At 34.1% G+C, this 20,755-nt stretch overlaps 1 protein-coding gene across 5 annotated transcripts; it reads right to left on the reverse strand.

The window, feature by feature from the left end:
- Positions 1–4,060: 4,060 nt before the first annotated feature.
- On the reverse strand, positions 4,061–19,910 carry LOC107012099. 5 transcript variants are annotated; one of them, XM_027915867.1, is made up of 49 exons: positions 19,475–19,910; positions 17,919–18,122; positions 17,575–17,753; positions 17,258–17,384; positions 17,014–17,181; positions 16,564–16,935; positions 16,352–16,441; positions 15,947–16,032; positions 15,423–15,474; positions 14,781–14,864; positions 14,640–14,683; positions 14,094–14,304; positions 13,947–13,990; positions 13,728–13,796; positions 13,419–13,635; positions 13,282–13,325; positions 13,024–13,092; positions 12,756–12,933; positions 12,613–12,656; positions 12,357–12,425; positions 12,089–12,266; positions 11,946–11,989; positions 11,690–11,758; positions 11,422–11,599; positions 11,279–11,322; positions 11,023–11,091; positions 10,755–10,932; positions 10,604–10,647; positions 10,389–10,413; positions 8,893–8,936; positions 8,380–8,557; positions 8,237–8,280; positions 7,981–8,049; positions 7,713–7,890; positions 7,570–7,613; positions 7,314–7,382; positions 7,046–7,223; positions 6,903–6,946; positions 6,647–6,715; positions 6,379–6,556; positions 6,228–6,271; positions 5,969–6,037; positions 5,701–5,878; positions 5,550–5,593; positions 5,291–5,359; positions 5,023–5,200; positions 4,880–4,923; positions 4,627–4,695; positions 4,061–4,534 (listed from the first exon to the last, which is right to left on the reverse strand). In XM_027915867.1, exons 1-49 carry the CDS (start codon positions 19,580–19,582, stop codon positions 4,372–4,374), a joined length of 5,241 nt encoding a protein of 1,746 aa, XP_027771668.1. In that variant the 5' UTR covers positions 19,583–19,910; the 3' UTR covers positions 4,061–4,371. The 5 variants fall into 5 exon arrangements, with proteins under 5 accessions (XP_027771668.1, XP_015067321.1, XP_015067320.1 ...); XM_015211835.2 differs by having other exon boundaries at positions 16,564–16,938; XM_015211834.2 differs by lacking the exon at positions 8,380–8,557 and adding an exon at positions 8,625–8,802 and having other exon boundaries at positions 16,564–16,938.
- Positions 19,911–20,755: the final 845 nt, after the last annotated feature.

The raw sequence follows: 20,755 nt of genomic DNA on the forward strand, positions 1-20,755 counted from the left end.
TTAATTCCCTTCGTTGTAATCTCCTTCTACCCCATTTTATAAAAATTGCTTTTGTATGCTTTTAAAAAGATATATTTATTAGACAGACGTACTCTTCATTAGTTTTACCAAAGTAGTCTTTCTTCGGAATTATTAGAGTGACGCTAATGGTGGAGAATGATTTTTTAAAATAATAACTATTTTAAACTCATAGTTATTGTTTTTAATAAATCATGATAATTAAAGAGGATCTGAGCACTATCATAAAAAAGAATATATTCAAACGGATAAAATTTATTGGCACAGAGTGTCTATACCAATTCAATTTATGCATGTCGTGAATTTAAATTATAGTTCGTTTTACTTAATTTTAATGAATTGACATGTATTTTACGTCATTAAATTACCTAATTGAAATTGCAATTGAATTGGTTTAAACATCGGCGCGGGTAATTTTGTCAACTTTAAACCAATAGCATTTATGGTTTTGGCACTTGTCTTTGTTTGCATGGCTCATCTTTCAAGCTAAATTTAGAGAAAGCAAGTGAATGAGCTAATTAGTATAATCCTATTTTTTTTCTCTTTCACTTTCTTCATTGAAGAAATATTTGGAAATAAAATATCAAGTACAAAATGTGTTGTTTTTTTTAGTTATTTGTTTAAATTATATTTAATATTTTGAAATTTATTTAGGATTTTTATTGATATATATTATACTGATCAATTATCATATAAAAGTGTAGAACTTACAATTAAAGAAAAAAATTTAATCCAAATGATCAATTATGCTTTTTGGTTACATTTAAAATAGTATAGTATAAACACAGAAAAACATAAATAGTATAAATAGTAAAAGAATGAACGATAAAGAAATAATATACGAGAATACTCTTTCAAATATGGAAAAGAAGAACAATAATAATCGTGTTTCTAGGTTTAATTTTTATGTTTCTTTGTATATCTTTATGGTCAAATAATTTCTCTATGATGACATTATTTATCCAATATTTCTTTCGTGTTATTACTATATAAAACATATAATATAATATATATAACATAATATGGAAATCAATTCCCTAAAAAGAGCTTATGTGTTTAGGTTTCACTTCTCTTACTAATAATTAGATTATTTATTAGAATAAGAAAGGGATTATTGTTCTCTAGAAGATTAATGAGGAATTTAGTTGTAGACGCATCATAAGATATGGGGTTTGACAATTAAGTTTGAACTAATTTAGAGTTATTAATTAATCAAGTATAGATGTAATAATAACATATAATTACATACTCAATATAATTAAATCTAGAAGCATAGTAGTTATTCTTTTGTACTATTTATTATGTACATATCTGATTATATGATAGAATCATTCAACTCTCATTTGAATATATATATATTATAACCTTAGGATCCCAATTCTAAAAATAATGATTTCTCGAGTAGTTAGTAAAAGAACGTTCCATTCTTATAAAAGTTATTTATGTCATTTTATTGACAAATTAATTGAGACAATTATTTTTTGTTTTTTACAATCTATCGATCTAGGTGAGATCGTATCTCAAAGTTAGAATCAAAATTTTGCAGACGAAAATTATAGTCTTTTTCAAGATCCATTATATTAGAATGTAAATTGTTCTTTCTTTCTAACGACCGAATAACTGAAAAAAAAATCTACATCTGATTTGACAACCACAACATTATTATTTATGATAGGAAAAGTTTTATATTTCTATTTTAGTTTATTATTAAACTAAAATTACAACCGAATATCTACACATAATACCTCATTATTTTAGACTCATTAATTTCATACCTTAACATATCACTGTTAATTTGAATCAGTCTTTTAACGATAATATCCGTCATAAAGTTATTTCTAAATATAATAACCTAATCGAAACTGAAATCACAATACGGTAATTATAATTTTACTAGAATCATAATTCACAATCACGCCTCATGTTTAGTTATATTCACGTTACATAAATAACTTGTAATTCGTCTATCACACAATCACCAAGCCCCATAAACTCGATAAGTGTACAAGTTATCTTTTCAGATTTTACTTTGTGTGAACACACTTGATTTATTATATGTATACACAGCTAATTAGAATTAATTTAAATTTGAAAAACTTATAACGTAATTACTCATCGATAATTATAAGCTACAAGTTGGAATCTATTTTCTTGGAATAATTATCAATATCAGAGTTGGTCTAGATGGATACTGGCTATTAAAAAAAAGTAATTAATTACTACAGCATACATCCTCCACATTATAATTTCATCATATTTAAGTCTATAATATTTTGGATCATTGACGGATTTATAGTACATGCAAATTGTCAAGAGACAACAGCAAAGAAAAATCAGTAGTAGATATTGTTTGGAATTAAAATAGAAACCATGTTTTTTTTTTAATTATATTATTATCATAAATCTTAAACGATTATTATTATTACTATTATTATTTATTTATTTTATAACGATATAGTAAGAGTTTGGTATAGTAAAGTCGAAGACGCAAAGACAGATTAATGAACGTACAAATAAAAAAGGCTTTTCTCCTATCAATAATTTTAGTTAAATAAATTAGGTAAAGGGTGATGTGCCCAACATATATTAACATCTACAATTTAAAAAAAAAATTAATATGTAGCAGTTTATAAATAAGGTAATATAACCAACGTTATAAAATGGTATCTCCCTTATATTTATTGTTTAATTCTTTTCACACGTGGACTTGTTTTTATTATGATATTGCTAAATCAATTCAATTTATCATGAAGTTTGTTTTTTGTTTAAAAAAAAAAATTAAATCTTTATTATTTATTGCAGGCTAGGAGCTTTAGCACAAGTATAGTTAAGATTTTCAGTAGGTGAGCCAGGGGCGGAGCTACCCTTAATGAAGGGGGTTCATTCGAATCCCTTTGGCGAAAAATTATATTATTATATATGGTTAACATAAGTTTAGATGTATATATAATGGATGTGGAATTGCCATAACTATTTCTACAGATTTCAAATCTTCTTATTGAAAATCCTAGTTTCGCCTCTGAGGTGAGCACTACACTCAACCATGAATAACATCATCTAATTAAAATGCCGCAACGATTAAATACTATAGTTAGGCAAGAGCGGAGCTAGATAGAGTTAGGGTTCATTTGATTCCCTTTCAGCGAAAAATGTTACTATTTATACGTGGTAAAAATTATTTTTTACGTATATATAGTAGATGTCGAACTCCCTTTGATTAGTTCGTTAGTTTATTTCTTAAGAATTTGACCCCTTTATTAAAAATTCTAGCTCTACCACTATTAAGTTAAGTAAAGTTAAGAAATTCATTCAAATTATTTACGACAGAAAATAATAATATTCTTATATCAATTATTTCTTATAGTGAAACTACGAATTACTTATTATTTTCTCAATTTCAATTTGTTCATCTAGTAATTTGCATAGGAAGACATAGCTCTCAACCTACAACTGACAAATGACAACTCTTTCATTTTGTCTTCTTCTTTTTAACTTGCATTAGCTTCCTGGTTTTATTAATTTAACAAGTTCTAGAAGCATTCTAGACGGAGTTGGTTTATAGAAGTTTCCTGATTGTGCCACACTAATATGTTGTGTTTCACACATAACAATTAAAAAAATCATTAAAAAAAAAAACTGTGTATGTGTATGACTTGAGTCTGACCTCAGCATGATAGACATACTACACTCTACTTACTAGATGCAACTTTTGAGCCAAATAATTCTACGGTTCGACTCTAAAATGGAAACTTTTTAAATTTCAAAATAGATACTTTTTGAACGATAACTTTTTAAACTTTAAAATAGATACTTTTTGAACGGTACAAATCAAAGAGACCCTTCCTAAAGAAAAAAACATACTAAAATGGACACTTTGTTCATTTATGAACGAACTGTGATAAACAAAGTTAACTAAACCCCAAAACTCAACTTCAGGGAAAGAATTTGATATCACTTTGCTTTGTTATGAACACGGAAAGTTCACAACACAACAAAGAGAGAACTTTTCAAAACAAATCAAGTTGCAAAGAGAACAAATAAATCACAGCAAGAAGCAGTTGCATAATCATTCATGTGCTTGAAAAGGCGATGCTCCACCAAAAACTTGGTTGAGCATGGAATCCACCAATTGTACATTCAAATAAACTAAGTTGACAAACTAATAGCTTCCAAAGTTAGAAGAGCTATGAAATTCAATAACAGTACAAAGTTTTCAGATTTGAACTAGTAACGACTAAAAACTACTGACTTTTCCCCAAATAAAAACTTAAAACATCTTTATATTATTTTAGCTTCTTCATTTTGACAAATGCTGTGAGTGCACTGGCGTCAATGAGCTATCTAAGGCAACTTCTAATGCTTAGACTCTGCTTGTGCGAGCATGTCATCTTCATTGTCCACAAGTTGTTTTTTCTCAGTGATCGTTTCACCACCAACATCAGATGCATCCTCCATCTTATCTGGAATGGGAATATCCAGGGACTTACCGTCACTCTTTTGGGTTTTACTTTTGAACCTGAAGATAGAAAGCCTACTCGTCAATACCCTCAAACATTTAAATCAAAGAGCAACACTGCACGGAAAAGTGTACAACAGCAAAATTATAACCTTTTGGATGAAGATGCTCCGTGTTCCTTTTTGGTTGAGGGGGTTCTTCTTGTTCTCTTCTTCTTGGGTCTGCTCAAGTTCAATGAATAACCATATCATATGAAAACAAATAGTTGTGGCTAATCAAGGCGATGCGAAATACAATATCTAACATAAAAGTTGTAGGTAGAAATAAACATGAAAAACAAGAGTCAAGAACAAGTAAAGAACTAGGATATGTCCAAGGTCAGGAAGTTTAGAAATCAATACTTACTGAGAAGATGGAACATCATTGCTTTGAGGACCTGTATCATGATTCTGTACATATTGAATCCAAAAAAGGAATCATATCAGAATGGTGTATAATGCCAATGATGATTTGAAAATATGTTAAGAGATAACAGATGGAGAAAGGACCTTGTCAGATGGTTGGATTTCAAACGCCAGTGAGCTCTCAAAGGCAACTTGTTCCTTGTCCACGAGTTCTTTTATCCCACTGCTTGTTTCGCAACCAACATCAGCAGCATCATTCAACCTACCCAGAGTTGGAGTATCCAGGGATTCAACGCAACTCTCTTTGGGTTTTGTTTTAGACCTGAAGATAGAAAACCAACTTGTCAAAACCGTCAGAACATTCAGTTTAGAGAGCAATACTACAGGCAAAAAAGTACAACGACAAAAGAACCTTTTGGATGACGAGACTCCAGGTTCCTTTTTTGTTAAGGGGGTTCTTCTTATTCTCTTCTTCTTGGATCTGCTCAAGTTCATAACCAATAACCATATCATGTCAAAGCAATGGTAGTGACATATCAAGGTGATGTAGAAAACAATCTTTAACATAAAACTAGTAGGTAGAAATAAACAGAAAAGATGACAGTCCAAGAACATGTAAAGAACTAGGATTATGTTCAAGGTTACAAGTTATGGAGAAAATCAATACTTACGGAACAGATGAAGCATCATTGCTTTGAGGACCTGTCTCGGGATTCTGTACATATTGAATTCAAAAAAGGAATCATATCAGAATGGTGTATAATGCCAATGATGATCTGAAAATATATTAAGAGATAACATAGTATCAGATGGAGAAAGGACCTTGTCAGATGGTTGGCTTTCAAGCCCCAGTGAGCTCTCAAAGGCAACTTGTTCCTTGTCCACGAGTTCTTTTACCCCACTGCTTGTTTCGCAACCAACATCAGCAGCATCATTCAACCTACCCAGAGTTGGAGTATCCAGGGATTCAACGCAACTCTCTTTGGGTTTTGTTTTAGACCTGAAGATAGAAAACCAACTTGTCAAAACCGTCAGAACATTCAGTTTAGAGAGCAATACTACAGGCAAAAAAGTACAACGACAAAAGAACCTTTTGGATGACGAGACTCCAGGTTCCTTTTTTGTTAAGGGGGTTCTTCTTATTCTCTTCTTCTTGGATCTGCTCAAGTTCATAACCAATAACCATATCATGTCAAAGCAATGGTAGTGACATATCAAGGTGATGTAGAAAACAATCTTTAACATAAAACTAGTAGGTAGAAATAAACAGAAAAGATGACAGTCCAAGAACATGTAAAGAACTAGGATTATGTTCAAGGTTACAAGTTATGGAGAAAATCAATACTTACGGAACAGATGAAGCATCATTGCTTTGAGGACCTGTCTCGGGATTCTGTACATATTGAATTCAAAAAAGGAATCATATCAGAATGGTGTATAATGCCAATGATGATCTGAAAATATATTAAGAGATAACATAATATCAGATGGAGAAAGGACCTTGTCAGATGGTTGGCTTTCAAGCCCCAGTGAGCTCTCAAAGGCAACTTGTTCCTTGTCCACGAGTTCTTTTACCCCACTGCTTGTTTCGCAACCAACATCAGCAGCAGCATTCATCTTACCCAGAGTTGGAATATCCAGGGATTCAACGCAAATCCTTTTGGGTTTTCCTTTAGCCCTGAAGATAGAAAACCAACTTGTCAAAACCGTCAGAACATTCAGTTTAGAGAGCAATACCACAGGCAAAAATAAACAACGACAAAAGAACCTTTTGGATGACGAGACTCCAGGTTCCTTTTTTGTTGAGGGGGTTCTTTTAGTTCTCTTCTTCATTGATCTGCTCAAGTTAAATGAATAACCATATCATGTCAAAACAATGGTAGTGACATATCAAGTTGATGTAAAAACAATTTTTAACATAAAACTGGTAGGTAGAAATAAACAGAAAAGATGACAGTCCAAGAACATGTAAAGAACTAGGATTATGTTCAAGGTTACAATTTATGGAGAAAATCAATACTTACGGAACAGATGAAGCATCATTGCTTTGAGGACCTGTATCATGATTCTGTACATATTGAATCCAAAAAAGGAATCATATCAGAATGGTGTATAATGCCAATGATGATTTGAAAATATGTTAAGAGATAACAGATGGAGAAAGGACCTTGTCAGATGGTTGGATTTCAAACGCCAGTGAGCTCTCAAAGGCAACTTGTTCCTTGTCCACGAGTTCTTTTACCCCACTGCTTGTTTCGCAACCAACATCAGCAGCAGCATTCATCTTACCCAGAGTTGGAATATCCAGGGATTCAACGCAAATCCTTTTGGGTTTTCCTTTAGCCCTGAAGATAGAAAACCAACTTGTCAAAACCGTCAGAACATTCAGTTTAGAGAGCAATACCACAGGCAAAAATAAACAACGACAAAAGAACCTTTTGGATGACGAGACTCCAGGTTCCTTTTTTGTTGAGGGGGTTCTTTTAGTTCTCTTCTTCATTGATCTGCTCAAGTTAAATGAATAACCATATCATGTCAAAACAATGGTAGTGACATATCAAGTTGATGTAAAAACAATTTTTAACATAAAACTGGTAGGTAGAAATAAACAGAAAAGATGACAGTCCAAGAACATGTAAAGAACTAGGATTATGTTCAAGGTTACAATTTATGGAGAAAATCAATACTTACGGAACAGATGAAGCATCATTGCTTTGAGGACCTGTCTCGTGATTCTGTACATATTGAATCCAAAAAAGGAATCATATCAGAATGGTGTATAATGCCAATGATGATTTGAAAATATGTTAAGAGATAACAGATGGAGAAAGGACCTTGTCAGATGGTTGGCTTTCAAGCCCCAGTGAGCTCTCAAAGGCAACTTGTTCCTTGTCCACGAGTTCTTTTACCCCACTGCTTGTTTCGCAACCAACATCAGCAGCAGCATTCATCTTACCCAGAGTTGGAATATCCAGGGATTCAACGCAAATCCTTTTGGGTTTTCCTTTAGCCCTGAAGATAGAAAACCAACTTGTCAAAACCGTCAGAACATTCAGTTTAGAGAGCAATACCACAGGCAAAAATAAACAACGACAAAAGAACCTTTTGGATGACGAGACTCCAGGTTCCTTTTTTGTTGAGGGGGTTCTTTTAGTTCTCTTCTTCATTGATCTGCTCAAGTTAAATGAATAACCATATCATGTCAAAACAATGGTAGTGACATATCAAGTTGATGTAAAAACAATTTTTAACATAAAACTGGTAGGTAGAAATAAACAGAAAAGATGACAGTCCAAGAACATGTAAAGAACTAGGATTATGTTCAAGGTTACAAGTTATGGAGAAAATCAATACTTACGGAACAGATGAAGCATCATTGCTTTGAGGACCTGTCTCGTGATTCTGTACATATTGAATCCAAAAAAGGAATCATATCAGAATGGTGTATAATGCCAATGATGATTTGAAAATATGTTAAGAGATAACAGATGGAGAAAGGACCTTGTCAGATGGTTGGCTTTCAAGCCCCAGTGAGCTCTCAAAGGCAACTTGTTCCTTGTCCACGAGTTCTTTTACCCCACTGCTTGTTTCGCAACCAACATCAGCAGCATCATTCAACCTACCCAGAGTTGGAGTATCCAGGGATTCAACGCAACTCTCTTTGGGTTTTGTTTTAGACCTGAAGATAGAAAACCAACTTGTCANGATTTGAAAATATGTTAAGAGATAACAGATGGAGAAAGGACCTTGTCAGATGGTTGGATTTCAATCGCCACTGAGCTCTCAAAGGCAACTTGTTCCTTGTCCACGAGTTCTTTTATCCCTCTGCTTGTTTCGCAACCAACATCAGCAGCATCATTCATCTTACCCAGAATTGGAATATCCAGGGATTCAACGCAACTCTTTTTGGGTTTTGTTTTAGACCTGAAGATAGAAAACCAACTTGTCAAAACCGTCAGAACATTCAGTTTAGAGAGCAATACTACAGGCAAAAAAGTACAACGACAAAAGAACCTTTTGGATGACGAGACTCCAGGTTCCTTTTTTGTTAAGGGGGTNTCTTTTAGTTCTCTTCTTCATTGATCTGCTCAAGTTAAATGAATAACCATATCATGTCAAAACAATGGTAGTGACATATCAAGTTGATGTAAAAACAATTTTTAACATAAAACTGGTAGGTAGAAATAAACAGAAAAGATGACAGTCCAAGAACATGTAAAGAACTAGGATTATGTTCAAGGTTACAAGTTATGGAGAAAATCAATACTTACGGAACAGATGAAGCATCATTGCTTTGAGGACCTGTCTCGTGATTCTGTACATATTGAATCCAAAAAAGGAATCATATCAGAATGGTGTATAATGCCAATGATGATTTGAAAATATGTTAAGAGATAACAGATGGAGAAAGGACCTTGTCAGATGGTTGGATTTCAAACGCCAGTGAGCTCTCAAAGGCAACTTGTTCCTTGTCCACGAGTTCTTTTACCCCACTGCTTGTTTCGCAACCAACATCAGCAGCAGCATTCATCTTACCCAGAGTTGGAATATCCAGGGATTCAACGCAAATCCTTTTGGGTTTTCCTTTAGCCCTGAAGATAGAAAACCAACTTGTCAAAACCGTCAGAACATTCAGTTTAGAGAGCAATACTACAGGCAAAAATAAACAACGACAAAAGAACCTTTTGGATGACGAGACTCCAGGTTCCTTTTTTGTTGAGGGGGTTCTTTTAGTTCTCTTCTTCATTGATCTGCTCAAGTTAAATGAATAACCATATCATGTCAAAACAATGGTAGTGACATATCAAGTTGATGTAAAAACAATTTTTAACATAAAACTGGTAGGTAGAAATAAACAGAAAAGATGACAGTCCAAGAACATGTAAAGAACTAGGATTATGTTCAAGGTTACAAGTTATGGAGAAAATCAATACTTACGGAACAGATGAAGCATCATTGCTTTGAGGACCTGTCTCGTGATTCTGTACATATTGAATCCAAAAAAGGAATCATATCAGAATGGTGTATAATGCCAATGATGATTTGAAAATATGTTAAGAGATAACAGATGGAGAAAGGACCTTGTCAGATGGTTGGCTTTCAAGCCCCAGTGAGCTCTCAAAGGCAACTTGTTCCTTGTCCACGAGTTCTTTTACCCCACTGCTTGTTTCGCAACCAACATCAGCAGCAGCATTCATCTTACCCAGAGTTGGAATATCCAGGGATTCAACGCAAATCCTTTTGGGTTTTCCTTTAGCCCTGAAGATAGAAAACCAACTTGTCAAAACCGTCAGAACATTCAGTTTAGAGAGCAATACCACAGGCAAAAATAAACAACGACAAAAGAACCTTTTGGATGACGAGACTCCAGGTTCCTTTTTTGTTGAGGGGGTTCTTTTAGTTCTCTTCTTCATTGATCTGCTCAAGTTAAATGAATAACCATATCATGTCAAAACAATGGTAGTGACATATCAAGTTGATGTAAAAACAATTTTTAACATAAAACTGNTTCTTCTTATTCTCTTCTTCTTGGATCTGCTCAAGTTCATAACCAATAACCATATCATGTCAAAGCAATGGTAGTGACATATCAAGGTGATGTAGAAAACAATCTTTAACATAAAACTAGTAGGTAGAAATAAACAGAAAAGATGACAGTCCAAGAACATGTAAAGAACTAGGATTATGTTCAAGGTTACAAGTTATGGAGAAAATCAATACTTACGGAACAGATGAAGCATCATTGCTTTGAGGACCTGTCTCGGGATTCTGTACATATTGAATTCAAAAAAGGAATCATATCAGAATGGTGTATAATGCCAATGATGATCTGAAAATATATTAAGAGATAACATAGTATCAGATGGAGAAAGGACCTTGTCAGATGGTTGGCTTTCAAGCCCCAGTGAGCTCTCAAAGGCAACTTGTTCCTTGTCCACGAGTTCTTTTACCCCACTGCTTGTTTCGCAACCAACATCAGCAGCAGCATTCATCTTACCCAGAGTTGGAATATCCAGGGATTCAACGCAAATCCTTTTGGGTTTTCCTTTAGCCCTGAAGATAGAAAACCAACTTGTCAAAACCGTCAGAACATTCAGTTTAGAGAGCAATACCACAGGCAAAAATAAACAACGACAAAAGAACCTTTTGGATGACGAGACTCCAGGTTCCTTTTTTGTTGAGGGGGTTCTTTTAGTTCTCTTCTTCATTGATCTGCTCAAGTTAAATGAATAACCATATCATGTCAAAACAATGGTAGTGACATATCAAGTTGATGTAAAAACAATTTTTAACATAAAACTGGTAGGTAGAAATAAACAGAAAAGATGACAGTCCAAGAACATGTAAAGAACTAGGATTATGTTCAAGGTTACAAGTTATGGAGAAAATCAATACTTACGGAACAGATGAAGCATCATTGCTTTGAGGACCTGTCTCGTGATTCTGTACATATTGAATCCAAAAAAGGAATCATATCAGAATGGTGTATAATGCCAATGATGATTTGAAAATATGTTAAGAGATAACAGATGGAGAAAGGACCTTGTCAGATGGTTGGATTTCAAGCCCCAGTGAGCTCTCAAAGGCAACTTGTTCCTTGTCCACGAGTTCTTTTACCCCACTGCTTGTTTCGCAACCAACATCAGCAGCAGCATTCATCTTACCCAGAGTTGGAATATCCAGGGATTCAACGCAAATCCTTTTGGGTTTTCCTTTAGCCCTGAAGATAGAAAACCAACTTGTCAAAACCGTCAGAACATTCAGTTTAGAGAGCAATACCACAGGCAAAAATAAACAACGACAAAAGAACCTTTTGGATGACGAGACTCCAGGTTCCTTTTTTGTTGAGGGGGTTCTTTTAGTTCTCTTCTTCATTGATCTGCTCAAGTTAAATGAATAACCATATCATGTCAAAACAATGGTAGTGACATATCAAGTTGATGTAAAAACAATTTTTAACATAAAACTGGTAGGTAGAAATAAACAGAAAAGATGACAGTCCAAGAACATGTAAAGAACTAGGATTATGTTCAAGGTTACAAGTTATGGAGAAAATCAATACTTACGGAACAGATGAAGCATCATTGCTTTGAGGACCTGTCTCGTGATTCTGTACATATTGAATCCAAAAAAGGAATCATATCAGAATGGTGTATAATGCCAATGATGATTTGAAAATATGTTAAGAGATAACAGATGGAGAAAGGACCTTGTCAGATGGTTGGCTTTCAAGCCCCAGTGAGCTCTCAAAGGCAACTTGTTCCTTGTCCACGAGTTCTTTTACCCCACTGCTTGTTTCGCAACCAACATCAGCAGCAGCATTCATCTTACCCAGAGTTGGAATATCCAGGGATTCAACGCAAATCCTTTTGGGTTTTCCTTTAGCCCTGAAGATAGAAAACCAACTTGTCAAAACCGTCAGAACATTCAGTTTAGAGAGCAATACCACAGGCAAAAATAAACAACGACAAAAGAACCTTTTGGATGACGAGACTCCAGGTTCCTTTTTTGTTGAGGGGGTTCTTTTAGTTCTCTTCTTCATTGATCTGCTCAAGTTAAATGAATAACCATATCATGTCAAAACAATGGTAGTGACATATCAAGTTGATGTAAAAACAATTTTTAACATAAAACTGGTAGGTAGAAATAAACAGAAAAGATGACAGTCCAAGAACATGTAAAGAACTAGGATTATGTTCAAGGTTACAAGTTATGGAGAAAATCAATACTTACGGAACAGATGAAGCATCATTGCTTTGAGGACCTGTCTCGTGATTCTGTACTTATTGAATCCAAAAAAGGAATCATATCAGAATGGTGTATAATGCCAATGATGATTTGAAAATATGTTAAGAGATAACAGATGGAGAAAGGACCTTGTCAGATGGTTGGATTTCAATCGCCACTGAGCTCTCAAAGGCAACTTGTTCCTTGTCCACGAGTTCTTTTATCCCTCTGCTTGTTTCGCAACCAACATCAGCAGCATCATTCATCTTACCCAGAATTGGAATATCCAGGGATTCAACGCAACTCTTTTTGGGTTTTGTTTTAGACCTGAAGATAGAAAACCAACTTGTCCAAACCGTCAGAACATTCAGTTTAGAGAGCAATACTACAGGCAAAAAAGTACAACGACAAAAGAACCTTTTGGATGACGAGACTCCAGGTTCCTTTTTTGTTAAGGGGGTTCTTCTTATTCTCTTCTTCTTGGATCTGCTCAAGTTCATAACCAATAACCATATCATGTCAAAACAATGGTAGTGACATATCAAGTTGATGTAAAAAACAATCTTTAACATAAAACTAGTAGGTAGAAATAAACAGAAAAGATGTCAGTCCAAGAACATGTAAAGAACTAGGATTATGTTCAAGGTTACAAGTTATGGAGAAATCAATACTTACGGAACAGATGAAGCATCATTGCTTTGAAGATCTAGTTCATGCGTCTGTAAATATTGCATCCAAAAGAATTTGTATCACAAAGATATATAATGTGAAAAAATGTTAAAAGATAACACAGTATCAGATGGAGAAAGGACCTTGTCAGATGAATGGACTCCAAACGCCGATGAGCTCTCAACAGAAACTTTGGAAGTCTTGGATCTCCCTTTCTGTGTGATATCATTATCTTCCTTCTGCACAAGTTCTTTTTTCCCACTGCTCGTTTCACAACCAACGTCATCAGCATCATTCATCTTATCTGGAATTGGAATACCCATGGAACCAATGTCACCCTTTTGGGGATTTCTTTTGGACCTGAAGATAGAAAAACTGCTTGTCAAAACCTTCAGAGCATTCAGTTCAGAGAGAAATAATACAGGGAAAAGTGGCAACAACAAAAGAACAACCTTTTGGATGATGAGACTCCGGGTTCCTTTTTTATTAAGGAGGTTCCTTTTGCCTTCTTTTTCATGGATCTGCTCAAGTTCATGAATTAATAACCATATCATGTCAAAACAATAGTAGTGAAAAACAACAGCCAAAAACATGAAAGAGGACAGTCAAGAATATGTAAAGAGCTAGGATTATGTCCAAGGTTACAAGGAAATTGAGAAATCAATACTTACAGAATAGCTGAAACATCATGGCTTTGAAGATCTGTTTCATGCTTCTGTACATATTGCACCAAAAGAAATGTTTCATAACGATATATAACGCCAATTATAATTTCAAAACATGTTAAGAAATAACACAGTATCAGATGATGAAAGGACCTCGTCAGATGGATGGTCTTCAAGCGTCAATGAGCTCTCTAAGGCAATTTTGCTAGTCTCGAGTCTCTGATTCTGTGTGGTATCTTTATCTTCCTTGTCCACAAGTTCTTTTTTCCCACTGCTTGTTTCACAACCAACTTCAGCATTCATCTTATCTGGAATTGGAATATCCATGGACCCAAAGTCACACTTTTGGGGATTACTTTTAGACCTGAAAACAGAAAACGTGCTTGTTAAAACCCTAGGAAAATTCAGCTCAGAGAGCAGTACTGCAAGGAAAAGTGTAGAACAACAAAAGAACAAATGACGAGATTCCGGGTTCCTTTTTCATTGAGGAGGTTCTTTTGGCTGTCTTCTTTGTGGATCTGCTCAAGTTCATCAACCAATAACCATATCATATCCCGACAATAGTGTTGGCATATCAAGGTGATGCAAAATACAATCTCTATCATAAAAGTAGGAGCTAGGTAGAAGTAAACACGACTGTCAAGAATATGTAGAGTCTAGGTTATGTACAAATTTTTTTTATTGGAAATCAATACTTACGGAACAGATGAAACAGCATTGCATTGAAGATCTGCTTCATGTTTCTGCACAGAATGCATCCAAAAGAATCATATCACAAAGATGTAATGCCAATAATATCTTGAAGTTGTTAAGAAATACAGTACCAAATGGGGAAAATACCTTGTCAGATGGATTGTCTTCAAGAAACTCAAACTGCTCCTTATTCAGATTCAAGATTTCCGTTTCACCATCATCATATGCGATCTCAAAAGGAAAAACAGCAAATAGCATCAGTCAACTAAAAACTTCAGTTAAATACACTACTTCCCTTCCATGATATATTTCCCTTGTTTGCAGTTTTAGCACGACGACAGTTTTCCAGAAAGATGTCTTTTAGGCTGTGTAAGGCCATTATATCAATAGGTAAAAGGGACTTCTGTTGCAGTGATTATATTTGGTTTGAAAATAGTTTTGCCTCTAGTTATCAGGAAGATGGAGTCAACCTCAGTATATAGTTTGCCTCAACATTACTTAGCAGGAAGATGGAATCAGCTAGACTTGCAGATATTTTGGAAGTTTTAGAAGAATAGTAACAAATATAGCATTTGAAAGTAGTCTCAAGTTGAATTGATAAGGAATATGGATTCATACTGACTACTGATGATGAATTTTTTGAGACTTGGGAATGGTGTATAAATTCTTGTCATTATTAAAAGAAATATCAGAAAATTGCAAAGTGAAACATATATGATATGCTGGGAAGAAAACTGTACAGAGACTAATTAAAAAACAGTGCAGGAAGCTTGATAATAACGTCACTACCTGATGCCTCTTGTTCACATGATCAAATCCAGAAACTGCACCCTCATAGAACCTGCAAAGGGAAACTTAAAATCAAAAACTTCAGCTAGATTCTTTATTTTTTTCTTCTTTTTCTCCTTTTTTTTTTTTTTTGAGAGAGAGAGAGATGGTAAGTGTGCTATTAATATAAGTACCAAGAAGGTGCAGGCAAAAGTATTTACAAGATACTAAAAGAACATCCTTGCTATTCTTAGAGGAATTCTATGAGATCTATCACTGTTTAGCTAGAATTCTTTCTTCCATTTGCAAGACACGATAAAAGTCAATTTAGTAGAAGCAATTGAAGATGTGCTCTGATACTCCACAAATCAAAGGAATGAAGCAGACCCTTGGTGACAGCCTAGCAGGCAAGCCAATTTTAGAGATGATAAACTTAACAATAGAAGGAATCAAGGATGAAAAATGCTGGGATGAGAGTGGATCTGTAATTAGTACCACAAATTTACAATAGTATGATAGTCCTGACAACATTCTGTACAACTTACATTTTGTCCAATGGCCACCAAACTCTTATTCTGGTACCAACTATTTCTTCTCCATATTTTTTGGTGAACTGACGCCTTTTAAAATCCTGAATGAAGCAATTAAGAACCATAAACTTCTCAGACATGAAAATACTCTTAGACAACAGGTAAATTAAAAGCAAAAGGGCTTAAACAAATACTAGTTTCAGTCCTTTGAACTGTATTGAAAAGAGGTAAGCATAGCGTTTTCCGAATTCAAGGAGAATAAAGCAGCTTATAACAATCCTTTGAAAAAGTAATGAAGTCACAGAATTTGGAAACATACTACATTCAACAAATACTACGTGAACACAAGAAAACTCGGGAAATATTGCAGATATGGAAACAAAAAATTACAGTTTACTTCAAAAGTTGCTATATTAGTACCTGATTCTTTCTTGCGGTAAGCTTCCTCCGAAGCTTTGTCTTGGAAAGTTGGCCGGAGAGATTTCCATCCCCAATTGATGGTTTAGTCTCCTGTAAAACCCACAAGCACAAAGGGAAAAGTAAAAAAGAATAGTGATTGTCAAATTTGTGCTTGAAAAAAATTATAAGCACAGATCGAGAGATAGCAACTTCTAAGAAGTCGTCCTTTCAACCTCATTTCCTGATTCTTCTATATCAAGAATCTCTTTCTTCTGTTTCTGTTCATCAATTTGTTGCACTGATGACTCCTCAGCGTGAGTAAGGTTCTCTTCTCTTTTTACAATGTTAAGACCAGAAGTGGTGTCCACATCACCTTCCGGAACAGATCCTCTCTTCCTTGAGCTCTGACGTGGTTTTCTTTTGCTACCGGATTTGACCTTACAATTGCTAACACCAATATTCTTTGGCTGCTCCATCTGACTGCAAGGCTGTAATGTTTTTGAAGAGGTGCCATTATTATTAGAAGGCGGCCCATCCTCCAGCAGTGTCTCACAGATAACAGCAGCAGATGGACCAACTTTTTCAGTAGTCACATTTTCATTTTCCTTCTGACCATAAAACTAATGTTAGCAAAAAAGGAAAAGAACAGCTGCATACAAAAAGATGTCATAAGTAGGACACACCATTTGTTCTCCCTTGGGCGTTTCATTGCAAATAGAGGCAATGATTTCCGCATGATCATTAAGATCCATGCTTCTTGATTTGAGGGCTTTGAGAAGACAAGGTCTAACGGTGGAAGCACATTTTTTCAAGACCTTCTCTCCCAACTTTGACGAAATAGGTGACAAAATCTGTACAGTATAAAAGATTGAGTAAAGCACTAAAGAAACATGATTAACAGAAGATCAATAGGATGAGCTTTACTACCTGATTTTCCTTTCTGAGGCTATCAAGAAGGGGCTGAAGAAGCTCCATATTGATTTCATCACTTTCTTCAATGAGCAGAACCATGATTATTTCCATGCTTGTGAATACAATATCAGGATGGTCGGCCCTTGAAAAAAATACAGCATCAAACATAAGCATTCATCAGAGGAAACTTATGCATGACAATCTTATAATCATTTGCTGGGGGAAATGGCATAGTTGTATGATGCCAAACAATTTCCAACATGCATAAATGTGTCAAACAAAGATGTGCAAGAACTAAAGTATCAAAAATAGTTAAATATTTTCCTTGTTACCTGATGATCCTGAGAAACATCCGGATTATCTCTACAACCAATGCATGACAGTCAAGGTCCAGCATTATTAAGCAGGCCTTGACTTCTGCCACAGTTTCCAGTACATTCACAGCCTTCTGATAACGGCGGCCTGAATGAGACAGCTCTTCAAATGTTCTTACTGTAAGCTGGAAAATCTCCTGAGATTTTTCAAAATACAAGTGTGTGAAAAACAAATGGAAATGGATATAAAGTTTGAGCAAGAGGCATTAGCAATCTAGTTTCTCTCTCTCTCTCTTTAGCGCGTGTGTGTTATGTGTTTTAGGAAAATAGAACAACAAACTAGAATGTTATATCCTGGATACCTTCATTAGTTCATCATCATAAGGCTGCTGCGGAGCAGATATTCTAGAGATCTCGTAGATACAAGATACGACAGAAACTATGACATCTGCATCAGTGTGCTTTAGAAGCTCACTTCTGACTACAGCTTCCATTACTGGTAGAAGGGCATCCTTAATTGAATCGGCAGGGGCTTGAGCTACCCTTATCAACAGAGATTCTAATTCCTAAAAGATACAAGAAGTAAAAGTGAGTCAACTTGCAGCTTCCATAAATTACTGAAAATGAGCAAACAGCTTTAGGAAATTACAATCCCAGTGAATAAAGATTAAGTCGTGAAGATGTAGAAATTGCTCTATGGTGGAATTCATGTACTTCCCTTTTTATTTTAATTCCAAAATCATTACACCAAAACCACATTTTCCACTTCCATTCCTCCATTTCTGGTTCAACACCATGTCATTTATAAAGTTAAGAACAAAAAAACCTTCTATTTGGAGATAAACATTCATCCTGATATATAAGGAAAACCGGCATCAAATTTATCCAACAAACAACCCTTCCCCTAAAAAGCTTTTTGTTATCAAGATAGAATCAATCTACTATAATAGGGCACAAAAAGAGGCAAAAACACACAGATTTATTAGATTAAGAACAAAAGGCTTCTATTTGGAAACAAAAAAGCATCCTGATACATAAAAGAAAACCAGGCGTCAAATTTATCTAACAGACAATCCTTCCCCTAAAAAATTCTTATAGTTATCAAGAAAAAATCAATCTAATATATAGGGCACAAAAAGAGGCAAAACACACAGATTTACTAGATTAAGAACAAAAGGCTTCAATTTGGAGACAAAAAAGCATCCTGATACATGAGGAAAATCAAGCATCAAATGTATCTAACAAACAACCCTTCCCCTAAAAAATTCTTATGGTTATCAAGATAAAATCAATCTAATATATAGGGCACAAAAAGAGGCAAAAACACACAGATTTACTAGATCAAGAACAAAAGGCTTCTATTTGGAAACAAAAAAGCATCCTGATACATAAAAGAAAACCAGGCGTCAAATATATCTAACAGACAATCCTTCCCCTAAAAAATTCTTACAGTTATCAAGATAAAATCAATCTAATATATAGGGCACAAAAAGAGGCAAAACACACAGATTTACTAGATTAAGAACAAAAAGCTTCAATTTGGAAACAAATCAAGCATCCTGATACATGAGGAAAACCAGGCATCAAATGTATCTAACAAACAACCCTTCCCCTAAAAAATTCTTATAGTTATCAAGATAAAATCAATCTAATATATAGGGCACAACAAGAGGCAAAACACACAGATTCACTAGATTAAGAACAAAAAGCTTCAATTTGGAAACAAAAAAAGCATCCTGATACATGAGGAAAATCAGGCATCAAATGTATCTAACAAACAACCCTTCCTTCCCCTAAAAAGCTCTTCCTGTTATCAAGATAAAACCAATCAAAACTAATAGGGCACAAAAACACACAGATAAAACTGGTACTTTATAAGTAAAGAACATGAAAAAAGATAAAAAGTTAAAAACTTTACATCAAGAAGAGTGATGAGCTCTTCAGTAGAATGAGGAATGTTGATGAGACTATTGGCACAATCTTTTAGCCCATCTTCAATTTCTTTCTGGGTAGGAGAATCAGCCATTTTCACAACAGCATTCACTCTCACTGAAGAAAATCTTGTATAAAAATTTGCCCTTTCAAGAACCCCAAAAATTAAACAAACACCCTATGAAGAAAATGGAACCTCAGACACACCAAATGCTGATTATATACAAGTTTGGAAGGACAAAATTGGCATACAAAAAACTGTAATCTCCACTGGATTCACTCACATTAAATTGGATTTTCCCCTCAAATTCACAACTTTTTTCAGGGGGGTGTTGCGTTTTTCTCGTGTTCAGACCTTCAGTTTTGCTTAATTTGTCATTTCCGCTCTACGTGTCTCTATAAAACCAAAACTAAAACTGCACAAAGACACCAAATTCGTTGTTTCAAGAAACAACCTTTTTAAGACACAGACAAAAACACACACACTTTATTTATTGGACAGTTTTGTCCTTCCAACATGGAACTTATATTACTTGTACTAGAGGTCTTTTTCTATTTTTAAAATGTCTAAAATTGGAAAAAGAAAAGTTGAAAGTTTTATTGCATATACATTTTAGCGGCAAAACTCAAACTTTGATTTCTTTGTATTTTGTTTTCCCCTTTTTTATTTTAATTGGAAAATTTTGCTTTGACTATTAAATTGGAATTACTTTTACTTTCATTACATACACATTAATATGAAAGGTAAAAAAATCAACACATTTTAATGGCATATTAAATGTGATAAAATAATTTATTATTATAAAAATCTATTATTTTTCTTCATAAAATAAAAATCTATTATTTTCTTAATAAAATAATTTCAATGGAACTTATTATTATAGAGTAATTGTTATTCTAAATAAAACAATTCCAATGGAATTTACAATAAATTGTATTTTTCGCTTGGCATTTCACATTAAATTTTCAATTAGTTTGTATTCGTAGAGGGATCCATTTCCTATTAAGATTCTTTTAAATTCAAGACTCAAATTCGAAACATCTGATTAATGATTGAAGAATCATATACATCACGTCACAATACTCTTATTTATACTAATATAAAAAGACTAAATTTATTGAGGTCATAGTTGTTTATATTAAAATTGACTAAATTTATTGACATAATCCTATTATTTAATTTTTTTTATAGATGTTGATTTTCTTGTTTATACTAATATAAAAAGACTAAATTTATTGAGGTAATAGGTGTTTATATTAATATTGA

Source organism: Solanum pennellii, chromosome 3, assembly GCF_001406875.1.
Source record: "Solanum pennellii chromosome 3, SPENNV200".
Classification (NCBI taxonomy): domain Eukaryota; kingdom Viridiplantae; phylum Streptophyta; class Magnoliopsida; order Solanales; family Solanaceae; genus Solanum; species Solanum pennellii.

Excerpts from the sequence above, each read along its gene's own strand:
- LOC107012099 (XM_015211835.2), bottom strand. The coding sequence starts at position 19,582 with ATGGCTGATTCTCCTACCCAGAAAGAAATTGAAGATGGGCTAAAAGAT. Across the intron at positions 16,033-16,351 it reads TTACCGCAAGAAAGAATCAG|GATTTTAAAAGGCGTCAGTT; the intron begins GTACTAATATAG and ends TGCTTCATTCAG. Across the intron at positions 13,797-13,946 it reads CATGATGTTTCAGCTATTCT|ATCCATGAAAAAGAAGGCAA; the intron begins GTAAGTATTGAT and ends GAACTTGAGCAG.